Source organism: Nicotiana tabacum, chromosome 4 (genome assembly GCF_000715075.1).
Source record: "Nicotiana tabacum cultivar K326 chromosome 4, ASM71507v2, whole genome shotgun sequence".
Classification (NCBI taxonomy): Eukaryota; Viridiplantae; Streptophyta; class Magnoliopsida; order Solanales; family Solanaceae; genus Nicotiana; species Nicotiana tabacum.
In genome coordinates, this window is record NC_134083.1 from 29,160,434 (window position 1) to 29,185,550 (window position 25,117).

The window sequence follows — 25,117 nt, forward strand, 5'->3', positions numbered from 1 at the left end:
AGACGTAGTAAACGTCAAAGAACGTCTACTTCATTTGGACCAGATTTTGTGACTTTCTTATTGGAGAATGAGCCTCAAACATTTAAAGAAGCTATGACTTCTTCGGAATCATTGTTTTGGAAAGAGGCAGTCAATAGTGAAATAGAATCCATATTGAACAACCATACATGGGAATTGGTTGATCTTCCTCCTGGAAATAAACCTTTGGGTTCTAAATGGATTTTTAAAAGAAAAATCAAAGATGATGGCACTATTGATAAATTCAAGGCAAGGCTCGTAGTCAAAGGGTATAGACAACAAGAAGGTCTAGACTACTTTGATACATACTCTCCAGTTACAAGAATTACGTCCATACGGATGTTAGTAGCATTAGCTGCAGTGTATGGTCTTGAAATTCATCAAATGGATGTTAAGACGGCCTTCTTAAATGGAGAGTTGGAGGAAGAAATTTACATGGAACAACCTGAAGGGTTTGTGGTTCCAGGTAAAGAAAAGAAGGTATGTAGACTTGTTAAGTCTCTTTACGGACTAAAACAAGCACCCAAACAATGGCATGCGAAATTTGACCAAACAATGTTGTCAAATGGTTTTAAGATAAATGAATGTGATAAATGCGTGTACATTAAAAATGTTCCAAATCACATAGTCATTGTTTGCCTATATGTGGATGATATGTTGATAATGAGTAATGACATTGCCAACATAAATGCTACTAAGCGTATGCTCAATAGCAAGTTTGATATGAAAGACTTGGGAGTTGCTGATTTAATTCTGGGAATTAAGATCAATAAGACTCCTCAAGGTCTGGCATTGTCACAATCTCATTATATTAAGACAGTACTTGAAAAATTCAAGCACTTGGGCTTTAAAGTTGCAAAGACTCCAATTGACGCGAATCTTGCATTAGCAAAGAACAAAGGCCAAAGCATATCACAATTGGATTATGCTCGTGTATTGGGATGCTTAATGTATATCATGAATTGTACACGACCAGACATAACTTGTGCTATAAGTAAACTGAGTCGATATACGAGCAATCCAGGCCAATCTCATTGGATGGCAATGAAACGAGTTTTGGGATATTTAGAACATACCCAGAACTTTGAATTGCACTACAGTAATTTCCCTGCGGTGATTGAGGGATACTGTGATGCAAATTGGATCACCGGTTCAACTGATTCTAAGTCCACGAGTGGATATGTATTCACTATTGGTGGAGGAGCGGTATCTTGGAAGTCGTCCAAACAAACATGTATTGCCCGCTCTACAATGGAGGCTGAATTCATAGCCTTAGATAAAGCCGGTGAAGAAGCTGAATGGCTCCGGAATTTCTTGGAAGACATTCCATTTTGGCCCAAACCGTTGGCACCAATATGCATACATTGTGATAGTCAAGCGGCAATTGGAAGGGCTGGGAGCGTCATGTATAACGGTAAATCTCGTCATATACGACGAAGACATAAAACCGTTAGGCAATTACTCTCTAGAGGAATTATCACAATTGACTATGTAAAGTCAAGTGATAATGTGTCGGATCCACTTACAAAAGGCCTAACTAGAGAGGTAGTTGAGAAATCATCAAGGGGAATGGGGCTATGGCCGAGAACAAGTCATTGTGGCGGTAACTCTACCTAGAAGACTGGAGATCCCAAGATCTAGGTTCAAAGAGATCAAACAAAGTCATTAATGACGGTTCAACATTGTCAAATAAAATTTTAGTCCATTCTCGTGATGAGACAATGTTCAGTACCAAGGATAAAGCATTAAGGCTTTTTAATGATTTTTAAATTTGATACGGGGTATCAAATAGTGTATCTACAGGATGACACGTTTAGGAATCACCTATTTAAGTGTGAAGTGTGAGCCGCTTCAAGGAGAACTTTGTAAGGCCAGTTCTCTACGCACTTATGAAACCAGGCGGTGTTCATGGCTGAAACGAACACAACAATGAGAACCAAAGACGGTTAAGGGTTGATTGTGTGACTTATGGTTGTCTAGGTATACACCAAAGATCGACGGTTCAAAGATATCAAATCTACCGATTGACCGAGTATATCCGACATAAGTTTACTACGGAAAGTTCAAAGGAAAACCTACTTATCCAGATGCAATTAATCCTTGCTTGTAAATCACACAGTTTTTTCATGCATACTTCCGTGATATAGCCATTCCCCATTCATGTGGGGGATTGTTGAGGTTTTATTTTTAAGATGTAATATTCTTAAAATGAGGGTGAATGGGAAATGGAGGGAAAATGAAATTTTGAGTAAAATTTTAAGTTTCCCCCTCTTAACAATGAGACATTGTCCCATATTGGAAGTGGAAGACATTTTTGGTGGGTATATATATAATTGCTCTTCTTGTAGCTCTTAAAGAGTTAAGAAGAAAGCAAGCCTCGCGCCGTCGTCGTCGTCGCTCGCTCGGCTCGGCTTCGGCTACGGCTACGGCTTCGGCTTCGGCTTCGGCTTCGGATTTGGATTTGGATTTGGTCAAATGATCGATTGATTGATTAATTTTTTGGACCAAATTTATTTGTTAATAGTAAATATTAACGTAAGATTATCCGTATTTGTAAACGGATATTTTCCAATCCGTGTATTGATAATTTGGCAGCCGGATAATGGTCTTCCCACCATGAAGTGCTTGCTCCACAAATATGAAGTGCTTGCTCCACAAATATGTAATGCTTGATCCACCATGAAGGGTGGACGTTTGGTCTTGCACTCCTTCTTGGCTGCTATATATATGAGCAGCAAATGTTGAAGAAAGATACTCAACTCAACATACAATTCGCTCAACAAATTGGCTATACATTGCACTCCTTCCTCTCAGAACTTCCATACGTTTTTCTGAGTATATACTCTTTCGCTCTGCATTGTTTTTAACTTCAAACAAAGCAACTGTAAGTGTGATTTGCTACCGAACTTTGTGTTCGCCGAAACACTGGGGTTTGAAGTACCGCTACACCAGTGTGTTATTCGTTCTATCCTGGGAGGAAATAATCCATTACCTTGGGTACTAGGAGGGGATTAAATTCCTTAAGGAAACACTGTGAATTCAGTGGGCTCGAATTTATTATTATTGTTTCATTACGTTAACTTATATTTTGCAGAATTAATATTTACAAATACAGCAATATTGACCGGGAATAACAATCTTAAGGAATTTAATATTTATTTCTGTACTTGTGTTATTCTTATTATTCTGCAAACTTAAACCTTTGTGGTTTGTGTACTCCCGTTTTGGAGAGTTAAGCCTTCGTGGCGTTTTGTTGGATATTAAAATCTATGTGATTTTTACTCCAGTTTGAAAACGTGTATTAAACGTTTGTTTGTGTCATTCTTTTACAGAAAAGATGATGACTGAAAACGAAAACCAAGCTGTTCCGATGGCGACTGCCAACGCAACGACAAGCCGAACACCGGCGTTGGCACCGGCAGAAAAACCCAGAAAATTTTCCGGGAGTGATTTCAAACGCTGGCAGCAGAAGATGTTCTTCTACTTAACTACGTTATGTCTACAGAAGTTCATCAAGGAAGATGTTCCTGATCTGCCGGATAAAACTCCAGATAATGAACGCTTTCTCGTGATTGAAGCGTGGAAGCATTCTGATTTTTTATGCAAGAATTATATTCTTAGCGGACTGGATGATAATCTGTATAATGTATACAGTAGCATGGAGACATCCAAAGAATTGTGGAATGCGCTTGAAAAGAAATATAAGACTGAAGATGCCGGGATGAAGAAATTCGTTGCCGCAAAATTTCTGGACTACAAAATGATAGATAGCAAGTCTGTTATTACTCAAGTCCAGGAATTGCAAGTGATTATTCATGATCTACTTGCTGAAGGTCTTGTAATCAACGAAGCATTCCAAGTAGCAGCAATGATTGAGAAGTTGCCTCCGTTGTGGAAGGACTTCAAAAATTATTTGAAACACAAACGAAAGGAAATGTCCCTTGAAGATCTCATTGTTCGGTTGAGAATCGAAGAGGACAATAAAGCTGCTGAAAGGAGAGGCCGTGGAAATTCAACAATAATGAGAGCAAATATTGTTGAAGCTAACAAAAAGAGGAAGAAGGCTTCTGGTCCGAAATACAACCCAAGCAAGAAGCGGTTCAGTGGAAACTGCTACAACTGTGGGAAAACCGGACACAAATCTACGGAGTGTCGTGCTCCGAAGAAAGACAAGAAAAGGGGTCAAGCAAACATGGTAGTAAACCATGATGATGTTGATAACTTGTGTGCCATGCTCTCTGAATGTAACTTGGTGGGAAATCCTAAACTGTGGTGGTTTGATTCAGGAGCCACTCGCCATGTTTGTGCAGTTAGAGAGGCTTTTGCTACCTATGCTCTTGCTGAACCCGGAGAGACAGTTTATATGGGAAATGCTTCAACAGCAAAAGTTGAAGGATATGGGAAGGTATTTCTAAAAATGACTTCTGGCAAGGTCATGACTTTGAACAATGTCCTTCATGTTCCCGAAATGAGAAAGAATTTAGTCTCTACTGGACTTCTTGTTAAGCACGGTTTTAAGTGCGTTTTTGTATCCAACAAGGTTGTAATTAGTAAGAATGGAATATTTGTGGGAAAAGGTTACCTCACCGAGGGCCTTTTCAATCTAAATGTAATGGTTGTTGAAAATAATAATAATATTTCAGCTTCTTCTTACTTACTTGAGTCAAATGATTTATGGCATGTACGTTTGGGTCATGTCAATTATAAAACCTTGCGGAAAATGATTAACTTGGAAGTACTGCCCAAGTTTGAATGCGAAAAAATCAAAATGTCAAATATGTGTGGAATGTAAGTATGTTAAACATCCTTATAAGTCAGTTGAAAGGAATTCAAATCCTTTAGACTTAATTCACACAGATATTTGTGACATGAAGTCAATACCATCTCGCGGTGGAAAGAAGTATTTCATAATTTTTATTGACGATGGTACTCGATATTGCTATGTTTACTTACTGAATAGTAAAGATGAAGCAATAGACGCATTCAGGCAATACAAAAATGAAGTTGAAACGCAACTCAACAAGAAAGTAAAAATGATAAGAAGTGATAGGGGTGGTGAATATGAATCTCCTTTTGAAGAAATATGTTTAGAATATGGAATTATTCATCAAACAACAGCCCCTTACACGCCCCAATCTAATGGGATTGCGGAAAGAAAGAATCGCACATTAAAGGAGATGATGAATGCGTTGTTGATAAGTTCTGGTTTGCCACAGAACTTGTGGGGGGAAGCCGTTCTTACGGCTAATCGAATATTAAATCGAGTGCCCCATAGCAAAACACAATCCATTCCTTATGAACAATGGAAAGGAAGGAAGCCCAACTTGAATTATTTTAAAGTGTGGGGGTGTTTGGCAAAAGTGCAAGTTCCTAAACCCAAAAGGGTAAAGATAGGACCGAAAACCGTTGATTGTGTTTTCATAGGATATGCGACAAATAGTAAAGCATATCGATTTCTGGTTCATAAATCAGAAAATCCCGACATTCATAATAATACGGTTATAGAATCAGATAATGCTGAGTTTTTTGAAAATATATATCCGTATAAAAAGGAATGTGAGTCGTTTGGTGAAGGATCTAAACGACCTCGGGAAGAAACAAAAGAAAGTACATGTAATCAGGAGAATCCAAGACGTAGTAAACGTCAAAGAACGTCTACTTCATTTGGACCAGATTTTGTGACTTTCTTATTGGAGAATGAGCCTCAAACATTTAAAGAAGCTATGACTTCTTCGGAATCATTGTTTTGGAAAGAGGCAGTCAATAGTGAAATAGAATCCATATTGAACAACCATACATGGGAATTGGTTGATCTTCCTCCTGGAAATAAACCTTTGGGTTCTAAATGGATTTTTAAGAGAAAAATCAAAGATGATGGCACTATTGATAAATTCAAGGCAAGGCTCGTAGTCAAAGGGTATAGACAACAAGAAGGTCTAGACTACTTTGATACATACTCTCCAGTTACAAGAATTACGTCCATACGGATGTTAGTAGCATTAGCTGCAGTGTATGGTCTTGAAATTCATCAAATGGATGTTAAGACGGCCTTCTTAAATGGAGAGTTGGAGGAAGAAATTTACATGGAACAACCTGAAGGGTTTGTGGTTCCAGGTAAAGAAAAGAAGGTATGTAGACTTGTTAAGTCTCTTTACGGACTAAAACAAGCACCCAAACAATGGCATGCGAAATTTGACCAAACAATGTTGTCAAATGGTTTTAAGATAAATGAATGTGATAAATGCGTGTACATTAAAAATGTTCCAAATCACATAGTCATTGTTTGCCTATATGTGGATGATATGTTGATAATGAGTAATGACATTGCCAACATAAATGCTACTAAGCGTATGCTCAATAGCAAGTTTGATATGAAAGACTTGGGAGTTGCTGATTTAATTCTGGGAATTAAGATCAATAAGACTCCTAAAGGTCTGGCATTGTCACAATCTCATTATATTAAGACAGTACTTGAAAAATTCAAGCACTTGGGCTTTAAAGTTGCAAAGACTCCAATTGACGCGAATCTTGCATTAGCAAAGAACAAAGGCCAAAGCATATCACAATTGGATTATGCTCGTGTATTGGGATGCTTAATGTATATCATGAATTGTACACGACCAGACATAACTTGTGCTATAAGTAAACTGAGTCGATATACGAGCAATCCAGGCCAATCTCATTGGATGGCAATGAAACGAGTTTTGGGATATTTAGAACATACCCAGAACTTTGAATTGCACTACAGTAATTTCCCTGCGGTGATTGAGGGATACTGTGATGCAAATTGGATCACCGGTTCAACTGATTCTAAGTCCACGAGTGGATATGTATTCACTATTGGTGGAGGAGCGGTATCTTGGAAGTCGTCCAAACAAACATGTATTGCCCGCTCTACAATGGAGGCTGAATTCATAGCCTTAGATAAAGCCGGTGAAGAAGCTGAATGGCTCCGGAATTTCTTGGAAGACATTCCATTTTGGCCCAAACCGTTGGCACCAATATGCATACATTGTGATAGTCAAGCGGCAATTGGAAGGGCTGGGAGCGTCATGTATAACGGTAAATCTCGTCATATACGACGAAGACATAAAACCGTTAGGCAATTACTCTCTAGAGGAATTATCACAATTGACTATGTAAAGTCAAGTGATAATGTGTCGGATCCACTTACAAAAGGCCTAACTAGAGAGGTAGTTGAGAAATCATCAAGGGGAATGGGGCTATGGCCGAGAACAAGTCATTGTGGCGGTAACTCTACCTAGAAGACTGGAGATCCCAAGATCTAGGTTCAAAGAGATCAAACAAAGTCATTAATGACGGTTCAACATTGTCAAATAAAATTTTAGTCCATTCTCGTGATGAGACAATGTTCAGTACCAAGGATAAAGCATTAAGGCTTTTTAATGATTTTTAAATTTGATACGGGGTATCAAATAGTGTATCTACAGGATGACACGTTTAGGAATCACCTATTTAAGTGTGAAGTGTGAGCCGCTTCAAGGAGAACTTTGTAAGGCCAGTTCTCTACGCACTTATGAAACCAGGCGGTGTTCATGGCTGAAACGAACACAACAATGAGAACCAAAGACGGTTAAGGGTTGATTGTGTGACTTATGGTTGTCTAGGTATACACCAAAGATCGACGGTTCAAAGATATCAAATCTACCGATTGACCGAGTATATCCGACATAAGTTTACTACGGAAAGTTCAAAGGAAAACCTACTTATCCAGATGCAATTAATCCTTGCTTGTAAATCACACAGTTTTTTCATGCATACTTCCGTGATATAGCCATTCCCCATTCATGTGGGGGATTGTTGAGGTTTTATTTTTAAGATGTAATATTCTTAAAATGAGGGTGAATGGGAAATGGAGGGAAAATGAAATTTTGAGTAAAATTTTAAGTTTCCCCCTCTTAACAATGAGACATTGTCCCATATTGGAAGTGGAAGACATTTTTGGTGGGTATATATATAATTGCTCTTCTTGTAGCTCTTAAAGAGTTAAGAAGAAAGCAAGCCTCGCGCCGTCGTCGTCGTCGCTCGCTCGGCTCGGCTTCGGCTACGGCTACGGCTTCGGCTTCGGCTTCGGCTTCGGCTTCGGATTTGGATTTGGATTTGGTCAAATGATCGATTGATTGATTAATTTTTTGGACCAAATTTATTTGTTAATAGTAAATATTAACGTAAGATTATCCGTATTTGTAAACGGATATTTTCCAATCCGTGTATTGATAATTTGGCAGCCGGATAATGGTCTTCCCACCATGAAGTGCTTGCTCCACAAATATGAAGTGCTTGCTCCACAAATATGTAATGCTTGATCCACCATGAAGGGTGGACGTTTGGTCTTGCACTCCTTCTTGGCTGCTATATATATGAGCAGCAAATGTTGAAGAAAGATACTCAACTCAACATACAATTCGCTCAACAAATTGGCTATACATTGCACTCCTTCCTCTCAGAACTTCCATACGTTTTTCTGAGTATATACTCTTTCGCTCTGCATTGTTTTTAACTTCAAACAAAGCAACTGTAAGTGTGATTTGCTACCGAACTTTGTGTTCGCCGAAACACTGGGGTTTGAAGTACCGCTACACCAGTGTGTTATTCGTTCTATCCTGGGAGGAAATAATCCATTACCTTGGGTACTAGGAGGGGATTAAATTCCTTAAGGAAACACTGTGAATTCAGTGGGCTCGAATTTATTATTATTGTTTCATTACGTTAACTTATATTTTGCAGAATTAATATTTACAAATACAGCAATATTGACCGGGAATAACAATCTTAAGGAATTTAATATTTATTTCTGTACTTGTGTTATTCTTATTATTCTGCAAACTTAAACCTTTGTGGTTTGTGTACTCCCGTTTTGGAGAGTTAAGCCTTCGTGGCGTTTTGTTGGATATTAAAATCTACGTGATTTTTACTCCAGTTTGAAAACGTGTATTAAACGTTTGTTTGTGTCATTCTTTTACAGAAAAGATGATGACTGAAAACGAAAACCAAGCTGTTCCGATGGCGACTGCCAACGCAACGACAAGCCGAACACCGGCGTTGGCACCGGCAGAAAAACCCGAAAAATTTTCCGGGAGTGATTTCAAACGCTGGCAGCAGAAGATGTTCTTCTACTTAACTACGTTATGTCTACAGAAGTTCATCAAGGAAGATGTTCCTGATCTGCCGGATAAAACTCCAGATAATGAACGCTTTCTCGTGATTGAAGCGTGGAAGCATTCTGATTTTTTATGCAAGAATTATATTCTTAGCGGACTGGATGATAATCTGTATAATGTATACAGTAGCATGGAGACATCCAAAGAATTGTGGAATGCGCTTGAAAAGAAATATAAGACTGAAGATGCCGAGATGAAGAAATTCGTTGCCGCAAAATTTCTGGACTACAAAATGATAGATAGCAAGTCTGTTATTACTCAAGTCCAGGAATTGCAAGTGATTATTCATGATCTACTTGCTGAAGGTCTTGTAATCAACGAAGCATTCCAAGTAGCAGCAATGATTGAGAAGTTGCCTCCGTTGTGGAAGGACTTCAAAAATTATTTGAAACACAAACGAAAGGAAATGTCCCTTGAAGATCTCATTGTTCGGTTGAGAATCGAAGAGGACAATAAAGCTGCTGAAAGGAGAGGCCGTGGAAATTCAACAATAATGAGAGCAAATATTGTTGAAGCTAACAAAAAGAGGAAGAAGGCTTCTGGTCCGAAATACAACCCAAGCAAGAAGCGGTTCAGTGGAAACTGCTACAACTGTGGGAAAACCGGACACAAATCTACGGAGTGTCGTGCTCCGAAGAAAGACAAGAAAAGGGGTCAAGCAAACATGGTAGTAAACCATGATGATGTTGATAACTTGTGTGCCATGCTCTCTGAATGTAACTTGGTGGGAAATCCTAAACTGTGGTGGTTTGATTCAGGAGCCACTCGCCATGTTTGTGCAGTTAGAGAGGCTTTTGCTACCTATGCTCTTGCTGAACCCGGAGAGACAGTTTATATGGGAAATGCTTCAACAGCAAAAGTTGAAGGATATGGGAAGGTATTTCTAAAAATGACTTCTGGCAAGGTCATGACTTTGAACAATGTCCTTCATGTTCCCGAAATGAGAAAGAATTTAGTCTCTACTGGACTTCTTGTTAAGCACGGTTTTAAGTGCGTTTTTGTATCCAACAAGGTTGTAATTAGTAAGAATGGAATATTTGTGGGAAAAGGTTACCTCACCGAGGGCCTTTTCAATCTAAATGTAATGGTTGTTGAAAATAATAATAATATTTCAGCTTCTTCTTACTTACTTGAGTCAAATGATTTATGGCATGTACGTTTGGGTCATGTCAATTATAAAACCTTGCGGAAAATGATTAACTTGGAAGTACTGCCCAAGTTTGAATGCGAAAAAATCAAAATGTCAAATATGTGTGGAATGTAAGTATGTTAAACATCCTTATAAGTCAGTTGAAAGGAATTCAAATCCTTTAGACTTAATTCACACAGATATTTGTGACATGAAGTCAATACCATCTCGCGGTGGAAAGAAGTATTTCATAACTTTTATTGACGATGGTACTCGATATTGCTATGTTTACTTACTGAATAGTAAAGATGAAGCAATAGACGCATTCAGGCAATACAAAAATGAAGTTGAAACGCAACTTAACAAGAAAGTAAAAATGATAAGAAGTGATAGGGGTGGTGAATATGAATCTCCTTTTGAAGAAATATGTTTAGAATATGGAATTATTCATCAAACAACAGCCCCTTACACGCCCCAATCTAATGGGATTGCGGAAAGAAAGAATCGCACATTAAAGGAGATGATGAATGCGTTGTTGATAAGTTCTGGTTTGCCACAGAACTTGTGGGGGAAGCCGTTCTTACGGCTAATCGAATATTAAATCGAGTGCCCCATAGCAAAACACAATCCATTCCTTATGAACAATGGAAAGGAAGGAAGCCCAACTTGAATTATTTTAAAGTGTGGGGGTGTTTGGCAAAAGTGCAAGTTCCTAAACCCAAAAGGGTAAAGATAGGACCGAAAACCGTTGATTGTGTTTTCATAGGATATGCGACAAATAGTAAAGCATATCGATTTCTGGTTCATAAATCAGAAAATCCCGACATTCATAATAATACGGTTATAGAATCAGATAATGCTGAGTTTTTTGAAAATATATATCCGTATAAAAAGGAATGTGAGTCGTTTGGTGAAGGATCTAAACGACCTCGGGAAGAAACAAAAGAAAGTACATGTAATCAGGAGAATCCAAGACGTAGTAAACGTCAAAGAACGTCTACTTCATTTGGACCAGATTTTGTGACTTTCTTATTGGAGAATGAGCCTCAAACATTTAAAGAAGCTATGACTTCTTCGGAATCATTGTTTTGGAAAGAGGCAGTCAATAGTGAAATAGAATCCATATTGAACAACCATACATGGGAATTGGTTGATCTTCCTCCTGGAAATAAACCTTTGGGTTCTAAATGGATTTTTAAGAGAAAAATCAAAGATGATGGCACTATTGATAAATTCAAGGCAAGGCTCGTAGTCAAAGGGTATAGACAACAAGAAGGACTAGACTACTTTGATACATACTCTCCAGTTACAAGAATTACGTCCATACGGATGTTAGTAGCATTAGCTGCAGTGTATGGTCTTGAAATTCATCAAATGGATGTTAAGACGACCTTCTTAAATGGAGAGTTGGAGGAAGAAATTTACATGGAACAACCTGAAGGGTTTGTGGTTCCAGGTAAAGAAAAGAAGGTATGTAGACTTGTTAAGTCTCTTTACGGACTAAAACAAGCACCCAAACAATGGCATGCGAAATTTGACCAAACAATGTTGTCAAATAGTTTTAAGATAAATGAATGTGATAAATGCGTGTACATTAAAAATGTTCCAAATCACATAGTCATTGTTTGCCTATATGTGGATGATATGTTGATAATGAGTAATGACATTGCCAACATAAATGCTACTAAGCGTATGTTCAATAGCAAGTTTGATATGAAAGACTTGGGAGTTGCTGATTTAATTCTGGGAATTAAGATCAATAAGACTCCTCAAGGTCTGGCATTGTCACAATCTCATTATATTAAGACAGTACTTGAAAAATTCAAGCACTTGGGCTTTAAAGTTGCAAAGACTCCAATTGACGTGAATCTTGCATTAGCAAAGAACAAAGGCCAAAGCATATCACAATTGGATTATGCTCGTGTATTGGGATGCTTAATGTATATCATGAATTGTACACGACCAGACATAACTTGTGCTATAAGTAAACTGAGTCGATATACGAGCAATCCAGGCCAATCTCATTGGATGGCAATGAAACGAGTTTTGGGATATTTAGAACATACCCAGAACTTTGAATTGCACTACAGTAATTTCCCTGCGGTGATTGAGGGATACTGTGATGCAAATTGGATCACCGGTTCAACTGATTCTAAGTCCACGAGTGGATATGTATTCACTATTGGTGGAGGAGCGGTATCTTGGAAGTCGTCCAAACAAACATGTATTGCCCGCTCTACAATGGAGGCTGAATTCATAGCCTTAGATAAAGCCGGTGAAGAAGCTGAATGGCTCCGGAATTTCTTGGAAGACATTCCATTTTGGCCCAAACCGTTGGCACCAATATGCATACATTGTGATAGTCAAGCGGCAATTGGAAGGGCTGGGAGCGTCATGTATAACGGTAAATCTCGTCATATACGACGAAGACATAAAACCGTTAGGCAATTACTCTCTAGAGGAATTATCACAATTGACTATGTAAAGTCAAGTGATAATGTGTCGGATCCACTTACAAAAGGCCTAACTAGAGAGGTAGTTGAGAAATCATCAAGGGGAATGGGGCTATGGCCGAGAACAAGTCATTGTGGCAGTAACTCTACCTAGAAGACTGGAGATCCCAAGATCTAGGTTCAAAGAGATCAAACAAAGTCATTAATGACGGTTCAACATTGTCAAATAAAATTTTAGTCCATTCTCGTGATGAGACAATGTTCAGTACCAAGGATAAAGCATTAAGGCTTTTTAATGATTTCTAAATTTGATACGGGGTATATCAAATAGTGTATCTACAGGATGACACGTTTAGGAATCACCTATTTAAGTGTGAAGTGTGAGCCGCTTCAAGGAGAACTTTGTAAGGCCAGTTCTCTACGCACTTATGAAACCAGGCGGTGTTCATGGCTGAAACGAACACAACAATGAGAACCAAAGACGGTTAAGGGTTGATTGTGTGACTTATGGTTGTCTAGGTATACACCAAAGATCGACGGTTCAAAGATATCAAATCTACCGATTGACCGAGTATATCCGACATAAGTTTACTACGGAAAGTTCAAAGGGAAACCTACTTATCCAGATGCAATTAATCCTTGCTTGTAAATCACACAGTTTTTTTATGCATACTTCCGTGATATAGCCATTCCCCATTCATGTGGGGGATTGTTGAGGTTTTATTTTTAAGATGTAATATTCTTAAAATGAGGGTGAATGGGAAATGGAGGGAAAATGAAATTTTGAGTAAAATTTTAAGTTTCCCCCTCTTAACAATGAGACATTGTCCCATATTGGAAGTGGAAGACATTTTTGGTGGGTATATATATAATTGCTCTTCTTGTAGCTCTTAAAGAGTTAAGAAGAAAGCAAGCCTCGCACCGTCGTCGTCGTCGTCGTCGCTCGCTCGGCTCGGCTTCGGCTACGGCTACGGCTTCGGCTTCGGCTTCGGATTCGGATTTGGATTTGGATTTGGATTTGGATTTGGTCAAATGATCGATTGATTGATTAATTTTTTGGACCAAATTTATTTGTTAATAGTAAATATTAACGTAAGATTATCCGTATTTGTAAACGGATATTTTCCAATCCGTGTATTGATAATTTGGCAGCCGGATAATGGTCTTCCCACCATGAAGTGCTTGCTCCACAAATATGAAGTGCTTGCTCCACAAATATGTAATGCTTGATCCACCATGAAGGGTGGACGTTTGGTCTTGCACTCCTTCTTGGCTGCTATATATATGAGCAGCAAATGTTGAAGAAAGATACTCAACTCAACATACAATTCGCTCAACAAATTGGCTATACATTGTACTCCTTCCTCTCAGAACTTCCATACGTTTTTCTGAGTATATACTCCTTCGTTCTGCATTGTTTTTAACTTCAAACAAAGCAACTGTAAGTGTGATTTGCTACCGAACTTTGTGTTCGCCGAAACACTGGGGTTTGAAGTACCGCTACACCAGTGTGTTATTCGTTCTATCCTGGGAGGAAATAATCCATTACCTTGGGTACTAGGAGGGGATTAAATTCCTTAAGGAAACACTGTGAATTCAGTGGGCTCGAATTTATTATTATTGTTTCATTACGTTAACTTATATTTTGCAGAATTAATATTTACAAATACAGCAATATTGACCGGGAATAACATTAATTGCCTACATACTAATGTCGTGTTCATCACTAGTAACTCATCGGGTGAAGTGCAACAATAGCCATATATCCACAATTTATAATGTATTTAAATATTAGTCAATTCACCCAAACTTCACGACTAAGTATCCTGAATTTTTGAACTGCTAATTTGAAATTCATGACTAAGTGTCCTGAATTCCTGAACTATTAATTTAAAATTTAGGACATAAGATTCGAACTTCTGGACACAACTTTCGAACTTTAGGACACGATATCCTAAAGTTTAAATTTTGAGGTTTAAAACTCTAGGACTCTACGTCTAATGTTTGAGCGAAATTGGTTAATCTTTAAATACATTGTAAACTCTGAATATATTCTAAACAGCATGCTTAAAAGTAAGGGCGGCAAGTGGGCCGGTCCAGGCTCGGGACCGCGGGATAAACGGGCCAGGACCGTTTGGCCCGATTTTAGCAGGTCTGGGCCGGTCTCGTGGGCCGGTCCTATGATTTGGGCCCGTCAGGTCCGGGACCGTTTAGCCCGCCAGGGTTCGGGACCGGCCCGGGACCGTTTGGCCCGCTAAGGGACCGGGCGTCTACTGATGTGATATATATATATATATATATATATATATATATATATATATACAGACCGGTTCCTTAGCGGGTCAAACGGTCCCAACGCCTTTTTTTTTTAAAAAAAATATAGCCGTTGGGCTGTCAAAATAACCGTTGGCTATTTATAAAATAGCCATTTAACCCCCCAACTTTGTTTTAATCCCAAACTTTTTATAATTACACTTTTTCCCTATTTTCAACTATAAATACCCCATCATTCTTTCATTTTTTCTTACAAAATCATCAATCTATCACAATCTCTCTCTAATTTTTTTCTATAATTGCTACTATTGCTTACTTTATTGTTCCAATTTGTGAAACAATTGTGAAGTTGGTGACTTGAAGTCTTCAACGATAATCAATTTCCAACAAGTTGTTCGTCAATTCGGTAAACTCGTTCCAACTCTTAAGTTTTAATATTATAATTTTTTTTGTTTTATTTATTTTCTATTACTTTATTAATTAAGATGGCTTCCTTAAAAAAAAATTTGGTAAAAATAAGGGAAAAGAGTGACGAATCTAGTGCTCAATTTGTTCCTCCCCCACTGCCCCGGGCTCCCCGAACCAAACTCCATATACGTCCTACACCTGCTATTCTTGATAGCGATAATAGTTTATTACAATTTACTGAAAGTCAATTTTGCCATAATATTAGAGCTGGTGAACAATTAGACCATGAATTAATGAATGCTCTTTATTCTAATCCAACTATTGATGAAAATGATGACGAGGAAATAGATTTTGATAAAACTCAACCGGATGATGATACACCAACTAGTCCTGCTCCTGATGTTAACCCAACTAGTGGTAACCCTGCTAATCCAAATGATGCCCCATTTGATACTCTTGTTACTACCCCTACTTTTTCTAGACAACCTAGCAAACGGACGAAAACATCTCCCGTTTGGCCATTTTTTACTCAACTAATTCCAGAAAATAAGGCTAAGTGTAAACTTGTGGCACGGAGTTAGTTTTTAAATATTTTGGATCGCGGGGGAGGGGGGAACTTTGGCTAGACACATAATGAAACACCCTCAAGATAAAGTGAGATATCTTCATCTGAAAGCTTTGGCCGAGGGGAAAAGTTTACCTATTCCTAGTCAGGTTGACCCTAGTACCGGTTCAAATCAATTTTAACCAGGAATTAACACTGTTACCGGTGGTATTTTATATTATGATCCAAAAAAAGATCGGGAAAAATTGGCAAAAATGGTAACTGTTATGTGTTTACCCTATAATTTTCCTTCTGATCCTAACTTTGTGCATTATATTAGAAATTTTTTTAATCCTACTTATAAAGGTTTTCCTTGCACAACCGTAAAGAGCGATATTTATAAATATAAACGTGAATATGAACAATATTTGCGCTATTTATTTACTCATATAAATTGTCGTGTTGCTATTACAACTGATATTGGTAGAAGTGGTAACGACTGTGATTACCTTACTGTTACCAGTCATTGGATTGATGAGGATTGGATAATTCAAAAGCGCATTATTTCTTATAGAATAATTAATTCACGTCACACATGGCAGTTTATTGCTAGCATAGTTACAGATATTTGTAGATATTTTTGCATTAGTGATAAGATAATATCAATTTCAATGGATAATGCTACTAGTAACACAAATGCTATAGCCTTGCTTACCACTACGCTAAATCCTACATTTAGTGATATTTTTCATGTTAGATGTATTTATCATATTTACCATTTAATTGTGGGTGATGGTATGAGAATTTTAAATATTGAAATTGAAAAGGTTAAAATGGCTCTGAACTGGCTTTTTTATTCAAACCGTAGAAGTAGACTTAGAGAATATTTTAAAAGATGCGATGAATTTGGCCTAAGAGAAAGAAAGGTTCCTAAACCTTGTCCAACTAGATGGAATTATATGTATGAAAATTTGGTTGTTGCATATGAATATAGAAACCCCATAAACTCAACATTTAATGCACATGTAAGTGATGATGATGAGCACCTTACAAATGGGGATTGGGCTAATGTTAAAATACTTGTAGAATTTTTAGAAAAATTTTATATTGCTACAAATAAATTTTCTGGGCAATATTATCCTACTATTTCTAACTGTTTAGTTTATATTACAGAACTTGCAAATTTGTTTGCTCATTTTTCAGAGGGTGGGGAAATTTATAAACTTGCTATTGATTCTATGAGAAAAAAGTTTAAAAAATATTTTTTCCCTATTCCCCCTATTTATGGTGTTTCTGCTTTGTTAAATCCTTATATGAAATTAGGAGGTCCTCATTTTTTGTATGAAACTGTTTATAATAGTTTAGCACTTAAAGATGAAGAATTGTCTCAACTTCCGGAAATAATAGCCTCAATTAGAATAAATGCTCAAACTATTTTTAATACTTATCAAGTTGCATTAAATCATGCTAGACCAAATGTTCCAACTCATTCTTCTTCTGATTCTCAATCATCTAAAAGAACTGCGGGAGTAAGAGCACTTAGTGCTTGGGCGGGGTTTAGGGGTTCTCAAGGTTCTAGTAGTAGTGATTTTTCACAACTAAATGAGCTTGAAGTTTATTTGTCGTAGGGAATTGAGGAAGTGAATCCCGACGGTTCCTTTAATCTTTTGGTATGGTGGAAGGACAAAGAAAAACACTTTCCGGTTCTTTCAAGGATGGCCCGAGATATTTTAACTATTCAAGCTTCAACAGTGGCATCACAGAGCGCTTTCAGTCAAGCAAGACTTCAACTCGGTGATTATAGATCGTCTATGAGGGAGAGTTTGAAAAAATCAGTACTTTTCAGAGATTGGATCCGGTCAGAAAGAAGAAATTTTAGACTTGTTGAATCACAACCAGATGAAGACGAAGCTTACGAAGAAATACTAGCTGAACTTGCGGAGGATGTTGCTTCGCCCGGAAGTGGCGATGACCAAGCAACTTTTCCGCCACCGCCAACGGAAATTTCTCCGGACCGTGATAGATTTATGAAGTTTGTAAGAGATACCATGTAACTACAAAAATTAGTATGTATTATGTAACTTATATTTTGGCACATCTTGATTAGTTTCTTTTTCTTCTCAATGGTGGTATTAGCACCTTGTTGTGCTCATTCCCTTGCTCATTCCCTAGGGGGATGAAGACTAAGAAAGATATTGCCATATTTTTTAATGCTATAATAAAATTACAAGGCATATCTCTTTGCAATATTTTTGTCTTTAGACTTAGATATTATTTTTAACATCCTTTTGTCTTTAGATGTATATATAGCTTATCGAATATAACTTTTATATATATATATATATATATATACACACATCTTATATATATACTATATATACATTTAACATATATACTATACTATATATACATCTTACATACTATATATAAGATGTATATATAACTTATCGAATATAGCTTATATATATATATATATACTATACTATATATACATTTAATATATATACTATACTATATATACATCTTATATATAGTATATAAGATGTATATATAGCTTATCGAATATAACTTTTATATATATATATATATATATATATATATATATATATATATACTATATATACATTTAATATATATACTATACTATATATACATCTTATATATAGTATATAAGATGTATATATAGCTTATCGAATATAGCTTATATATATATATATATATATATATATATATATATATATATATATATATACACTATACTATATATACATTTAATATATATACTATACTATATATACATCTTATATATAGTATATAAGATGTATATATAGCTTATCGAATATAACTTATATATATATATATATTATATATATATATATATATACTATATATACATTTAATATATATACTATACTATATATACATCTTATATATAGTATATAAGATGTATATATAGCTTATCGAATATAGCTTTTATATATATATATACTATATATACATCTTATATATAGTATATAAGATGTATATATAGCTTATCAAATATAGCTTATATATATACTATACTATATATACATCTTATATATAGTATATAAGACGTATATATAACTTATCGAATATAGCTTATATATATATACACATCTTATATCGATATACTATATATACATCTTATATATATTTTATATACTATATATACATCTTATAGCCCACTTAGCCCGTTTAGCCCGGGACCAAACAGTCCCGGTCCCGGGCCGATCCTTAGAAAAAGTCGTAGGCCCGTTTGGCCCGTTTAATTTGGGTCGGGCCTGAGACCGTTTGGACCGGCCCACTTAGCCCGTTTAGGTCCGGGACCAGCCCACTTGCCAGCCCTATTTAAAAGTGGCTACCCGATATTATTTTCACTCACTCATCCTACCTTGTACTACAATACAATTTTAGCCACAAACGCCTTCTGGAATAGACAACAGTACCTCAAATCTCAATTCGATCCTGGATATACCTTATTGGGCCTTCCTCACCTAGCCCAAAAATACATCCCGATTGTGATGAGAAAACTTCATACTCCCAAAAATCAATCTCTCTCTCTCACACACACACACACAAAAACATACACAAACACACACGTACACACACTCTTTCACGTGAAGAATTGAATATTCAGTAGGTAAAAAAGGGAGTAAAAATTATATACGCTTTCTTTTTTCTAGTCCAGCTATATATAATTTTCGGCAAATGGTCAAATATATCCTTGTATTATGAGAAAAAATTTAAATATACCATTTATTATATTTTGAGTCCAAATATACTCCTGTCGTAATACTATTGGTTAAAATATACCCTTCTTCTGTTAAGTTTGTCCAAGGTGAACATTTAATCCTACGTGGCACTGATATTTGATGAGGTAGATCCCACATGACATTCCACCTCAGTGCGCCCAATCTATTTATAAAAGACTAAAATTTGAAATACAATATTATTCATAGTTACGGTAATGGTGGCAATAGTGGTGAAGGGAAAAGAAATTTTAGTGGTGGAAAAAAATAGAAGAGAAGGGTAAAATGGGTTAGGGGCGCTGGGGTGTCAAGCCATGTGGCATCCACCTCATTAAATGGCAGTGCCACGTAGGATTAGATGTCCAATTTGGACAAACTTAACGAAAAAGAGGTATATTTGAACTAATAGTATAACGACATGAATATTTTTTTTTCAAACAAAGAAAAATGACTTGTATCTCCTTTTTTCAGCGAACAAGAAATAACTACAATTGCTCCTTTCACCAGATTGTGCAATTTTAGATCTAAGAATGATTCATTGGTCCAATAACTTTTATAAAAGCCTATTTTTCTGATTTTTATTTATTTTATTCATCGAACTTTTGGCTTTGAACTAGTAAAAATTGGAGTTGATGATGTTAGGCTCTAGGGTAGACCCCAACATAAAATTTTCACAGATTTCTTTTTTCTTTTAAGGTAGTAGAAGAATATGTCTATGTATGGCCGTATCTAGCCTTATGGTACCGGGCTTATCCGAATTCGGTGATTTTCACTAGGAGAATAATTTTTATATATATATATTACAAAAAAAATTACAATAAACAGAAAATATAAGCCCATATTTTTTAAAATATATTGAGTTCAAAGCTAAAAACTATTCAACCGATAGAATTTAAATCTTAAGTCCGCTTCCGTATTTAGTGATAACTGTTACCTTGTGCCTTAGCGTGGTCCACCTATAACCAAAATTGGCCCCAAAACTTATCGACAGAAATAACAAATAATGCTGAAAATGGAAAAAAAATAAATCCTAGTAAGGACAATCACTAAACCGAATAAACTGAGAGAAACACTTAAAAAAAACAGACATAGCCAACTCACATTTTAAATCAAAGAGAAGAGAAACCACAGACAACAGCGCAGCCAATTTCTAGAACACCACAAAAAAGAAAAAATTAGGAGTAGAGTTTCTCTCTTACGTGTGGACTAGTAAATGCCTACACGTGTGAAGTGTAGCTCATTTTACGTATGAACCAAGCAAAGAACTGTTCCTAGTGTACACACATACATTACATAATACGTTGACACCTCAAAAGTCAATCTTCTATTTTTCCACCGATTATTTGGTACTCCACTTAAAACTCAACAACTAATGGTACACCTCCCCTCACCTAATTATATCCCCCTCTCCTTTTTATCTTCCGTTTCGAATTAGCAGCCTCTATAATCTCAAACCGACGACCACACTTTCCACCTTTTATACCAAACAAACGCTCTCTCTCTGCCTCTCTGTCTCTCAAACGGAACGAATTTCTTGTGTTTTGTATTTGAAACTGTGAAAAGGAATCAGAGAATTTGCAGAAGAAATGCAGGCGAGCCGGGCGTTATCACAGTCTCCGAGTTTCGAATGTTATTCCAATAGGAATCTAGCTGAAATTGCTGATAGAGTTGTTGAAGAGTTCAGGGCTGAAAATGGAACTGAAGCGGATTTTCTTGTTGAAGATGATGGAGGTTTCAGTTGCTTTGAAACTGGAAGAAATTTGAATGAGAAAGTGGAAGAGGAGGAGGATAAGGATGAGAATCACGAGGAAGAAAAAGAAGATGACGATGAATTTGAGTTTTCTTTTGTAAAAGAGTCCGAATTTTCACCGGTTGCAGCTGATGAAATCTTTGACAACGGACAGATCCGTCCAATTTACCCGATTTTCAATAGAGATTTGTTGTTACAACACAGTGGTTTCATGAACGGTAGCTCTAATTCGAATACGAACTCGAATTCGACGTCTGAGGAGGCTTCTGCTCGGCCGAGATCAATTCGGCTTCCGTTAAGGAAGCTTTTCATGGAAGAAGAGCGAGAAGCTAACTCGTCGTGCTCTTCGTCTGAAGCCGACGACCTCGAAGGGATTCCGCCGGGAACGTACTGCGTGTGGAGGCCTAAGGAGGAGGAAAAGTCTGCTGGAGGTTGTAAGAAGAGCAATTCCACAGGTTCCTCAAAACGCTGGAAGTTTCGTGATCTCATTCACCGGAGCAATAGTGACGGCAAGGACACTTTCGTCTTTTTGACTCCTTCGCCCAAAAAGGGAGGAAAAAACAAAGCAGAAAAGACGACGACTGATGCTCCAAAGGTCGCCGCAAAATCAAAGGGCGTTCCGGCGGGTGAAGGTTACCCGGCGATGCATTACGTGAAGAACGGAGGCGAGAAAAGGAAATCCTACTTACCGTACAGGCAAGATCTAGTAGGCTTCTTTGCTAATATGAATGGGTTGAGCCGGAATGTACAGCCATTCTGAGGTGAATACGCAATTAAGGTCTTTATTAATTACGATTAAGTAGTTGATTTTGATGGTTTTATTTTTGAAGTGATTAAATTAGGCTTAGTCGCTTAGAGTGTTTGTAAATATGTGGATAAGTTTTGTCTTCATCTCTGTTGATGGATTATGAATGAATGATGGTAGTATTTTCTTCCATTGATCGATCTTGTGAGTTATATAATGCATTGATGATTTGTAAAGTGGTTCGTCTCTCCCCTTTACCTTTCCGTTTGTTTTGCCTTCTCCCGCTCATATTCATATGCAAGAGAAGGCAGAATCTTTTGTGGGACCTGAAATGCGTGTCACCTGCATTCTCAATATAATTGGAATAGAGGAAGAGTTAAAAAAGTAAGTACTTGATACTGTTATACCAATATCCAATCTGGAATAATTTTCTTTTAGGAGTGAAGAGATTTAATCCTTGTTAAGTTGATTTTCCGCGAGAAAATCAGTTGATCTATATTACTCGAAATCTTATGGTGTTCGTTAGTGGTGGCAAACGGGCAGATCGTGTCGGATATGGGCGCGAGTCGAAAATGGGCAATGCAAACGGATAATTTATCCGATCGATTCATATTTAATACGAATAGAAAATGGGTTAACACCAGTTAACCAGTGTTGTGACCAAAAACACTCACGCAAGTATATATGGTCGTCAAGTAATAAAGTAGTGAGTAGAATATCGTTCCCACGAAGACTTATGATTAACTTTTGACTAATTCAAACTCAAAAAACTTATCGATTCAAGAGATTTCTCACAAAATATATGTGACTAATTTACTACCTAAAACTATCAAGCAATGAAATAACTAGAAATCAAACACAACACTTAAGCAATTTTGGATAACAATTAGTAGGAGAGGATATTCCAGGGTCATAGACTAGCTAACAATCATGTTGCGTTCTTGGCTTAAAATGACTAATTGATTTATTTGGATTGTTGATTGACAGGGTTGATATTACTCATAAGAATCTGTCGAGTTCTTACTCGCCTATTTAAGCTAACTTAATGCCTATATATCTATGGAATTAAGATTAACAAGAATGCATTTATAATTCCTATATTTCAATCAAGCAAGGCAATTAGATATATGTCTATCCTAATTGCGAATCCATTCCCCGATGCCCAAGTTCAAGAACTTGCTCTATTTAATTCGATATACAATCTAGAATTCCCACTTTCGAGTTCAACTCTAGATTCGTAGATAGTATTTCACTATTAGCTACTCAGCAAAATAATTAAAAACAGAATCAAATAAACAACCCAATATGATAAACTCAAACTTGTCAAATTAAACTTCAAACATCAACATTCATGTACCACCCATGACCCCAGAACAATAGGGTTCTTAGCCACTCATGTTCATACAATCATCAGAAATAATATTTTCAAACATAAAATCAATGAATACTAGAAGAAGAATGGAAGAATTAATCAACTCCGTGCTCCCGAGTGTTTCGTTCTTTTGCTCTCCTCTCAAAGTCACGTCACCCCCTCAAAATCATGTTTATTTGTGTATTTATATCGTGTAAAAATAACCCCGGACAAATATACCCTTTCCAAGCCGAAGTAGGAATTACTCTGCGATTTTTGCACGCACACGTCGTGCCCCGCGCCGTACCCTGCGGCGCGTTTGTGGAGTTTATCAGTGGGCAGTGATTTTTGCTTCATGTCAGGCAATTTTACACTGCCGTGTCGCGCCCTGCGGCGCGACATTGTTAATTTCTGATAGTGAAATTGTTTCATCTTCGTTTGACATCCAGATTTGGTACACGATCTCGGTTTAATTGATCCAAAGCTCCAAATTGATCGATTTAGCTCCAAATTAACTTTTGAACTCGGAATCACTTCCCGCAAGGCATAAAACACGTACTAAATGTAATTCACTATCATTTAAGTTCAAACATACGTAAAATGCAGTAATTAGAGTGCAATACTACGGCTAAAACACAAGTTTCTAGCCTAGCATCACCGGCTTCTTAAATATGATCATTTTTGGGAGATCCTATTTCCCAAATTTGAGAAACCCCTAATTTAAGTTTTTGCAAATGTAAGAGTTAAATTTATTGACTATCCATTGATTATCTATTTTTTGAGTAAATAATAAGGATCTTATCTTCTATTTTTAAAAGTTCTTTATTCAAGTTATTTTTTAATGAATAATTATTTTTTTAATTTATTTTGCCCACCACTAGTGTTAGTGTTAGAACGAACTTGAATGATCCCAACTTGAGATCATGTGAACCAACGTCATTTTGATTTTCTCAACTTTGAAGACCTTGCGTAAATGTTGACGTGGTTGGTTCTTCCCTTTTCTTTTCCTTTGTTTGGCCGTCTTAATCATGCACAAGTTCCATTTTAATATATGCATATTTCAAGTGGAGGAACTCGATCTTCTTCTCAAATAATAGTCGTTGAAGATTTATTTATATCTATCAGTATTTCCTTTCTTCCCAGGGAAGAAGATAAATGCTCTTTCTCGAAGGAATTGAACTGTCTAACTTTGAATACCCTGACTCCGAAGCCAAAGACATATAAATAATCAGTGTAGGACATCATGATCGCGAGAGCAAGGACAAAAAAAAATGGTAATATCTGCGCAAGTTGCAATGGACCTGCAAACAATTAATATGGAGTTAGACATTAAACGTTCAAGTGTAACTTACGCAAAGTTTTACGCTATTGATTAATTTTTTGGCATAAAAAATAGTAAAAGAGTTTAAATTGTAAATAAGGACTTCGAAATTGGTTTATATATATAATTATATACTCCGTATATAACTCAAGCTGAACGTTGTAGGTATACC

General features: G+C 36.7%; 1 protein-coding gene across 1 annotated transcript; it reads left to right on the plus strand.

Moving 5' to 3' along the window:
- The first annotated feature begins 21,156 nt into the window (after positions 1 to 21,156).
- Positions 21,157 to 22,506, plus strand: LOC107779017 (uncharacterized). The gene has a single exon (XM_016599357.2). It carries the CDS (start codon positions 21,365 to 21,367, stop codon positions 22,286 to 22,288), a length of 924 nt encoding a protein of 307 aa, XP_016454843.1. The 5' UTR covers positions 21,157 to 21,364; the 3' UTR covers positions 22,289 to 22,506.
- The last annotated feature ends 2,611 nt before the right edge of the window (positions 22,507 to 25,117 follow it).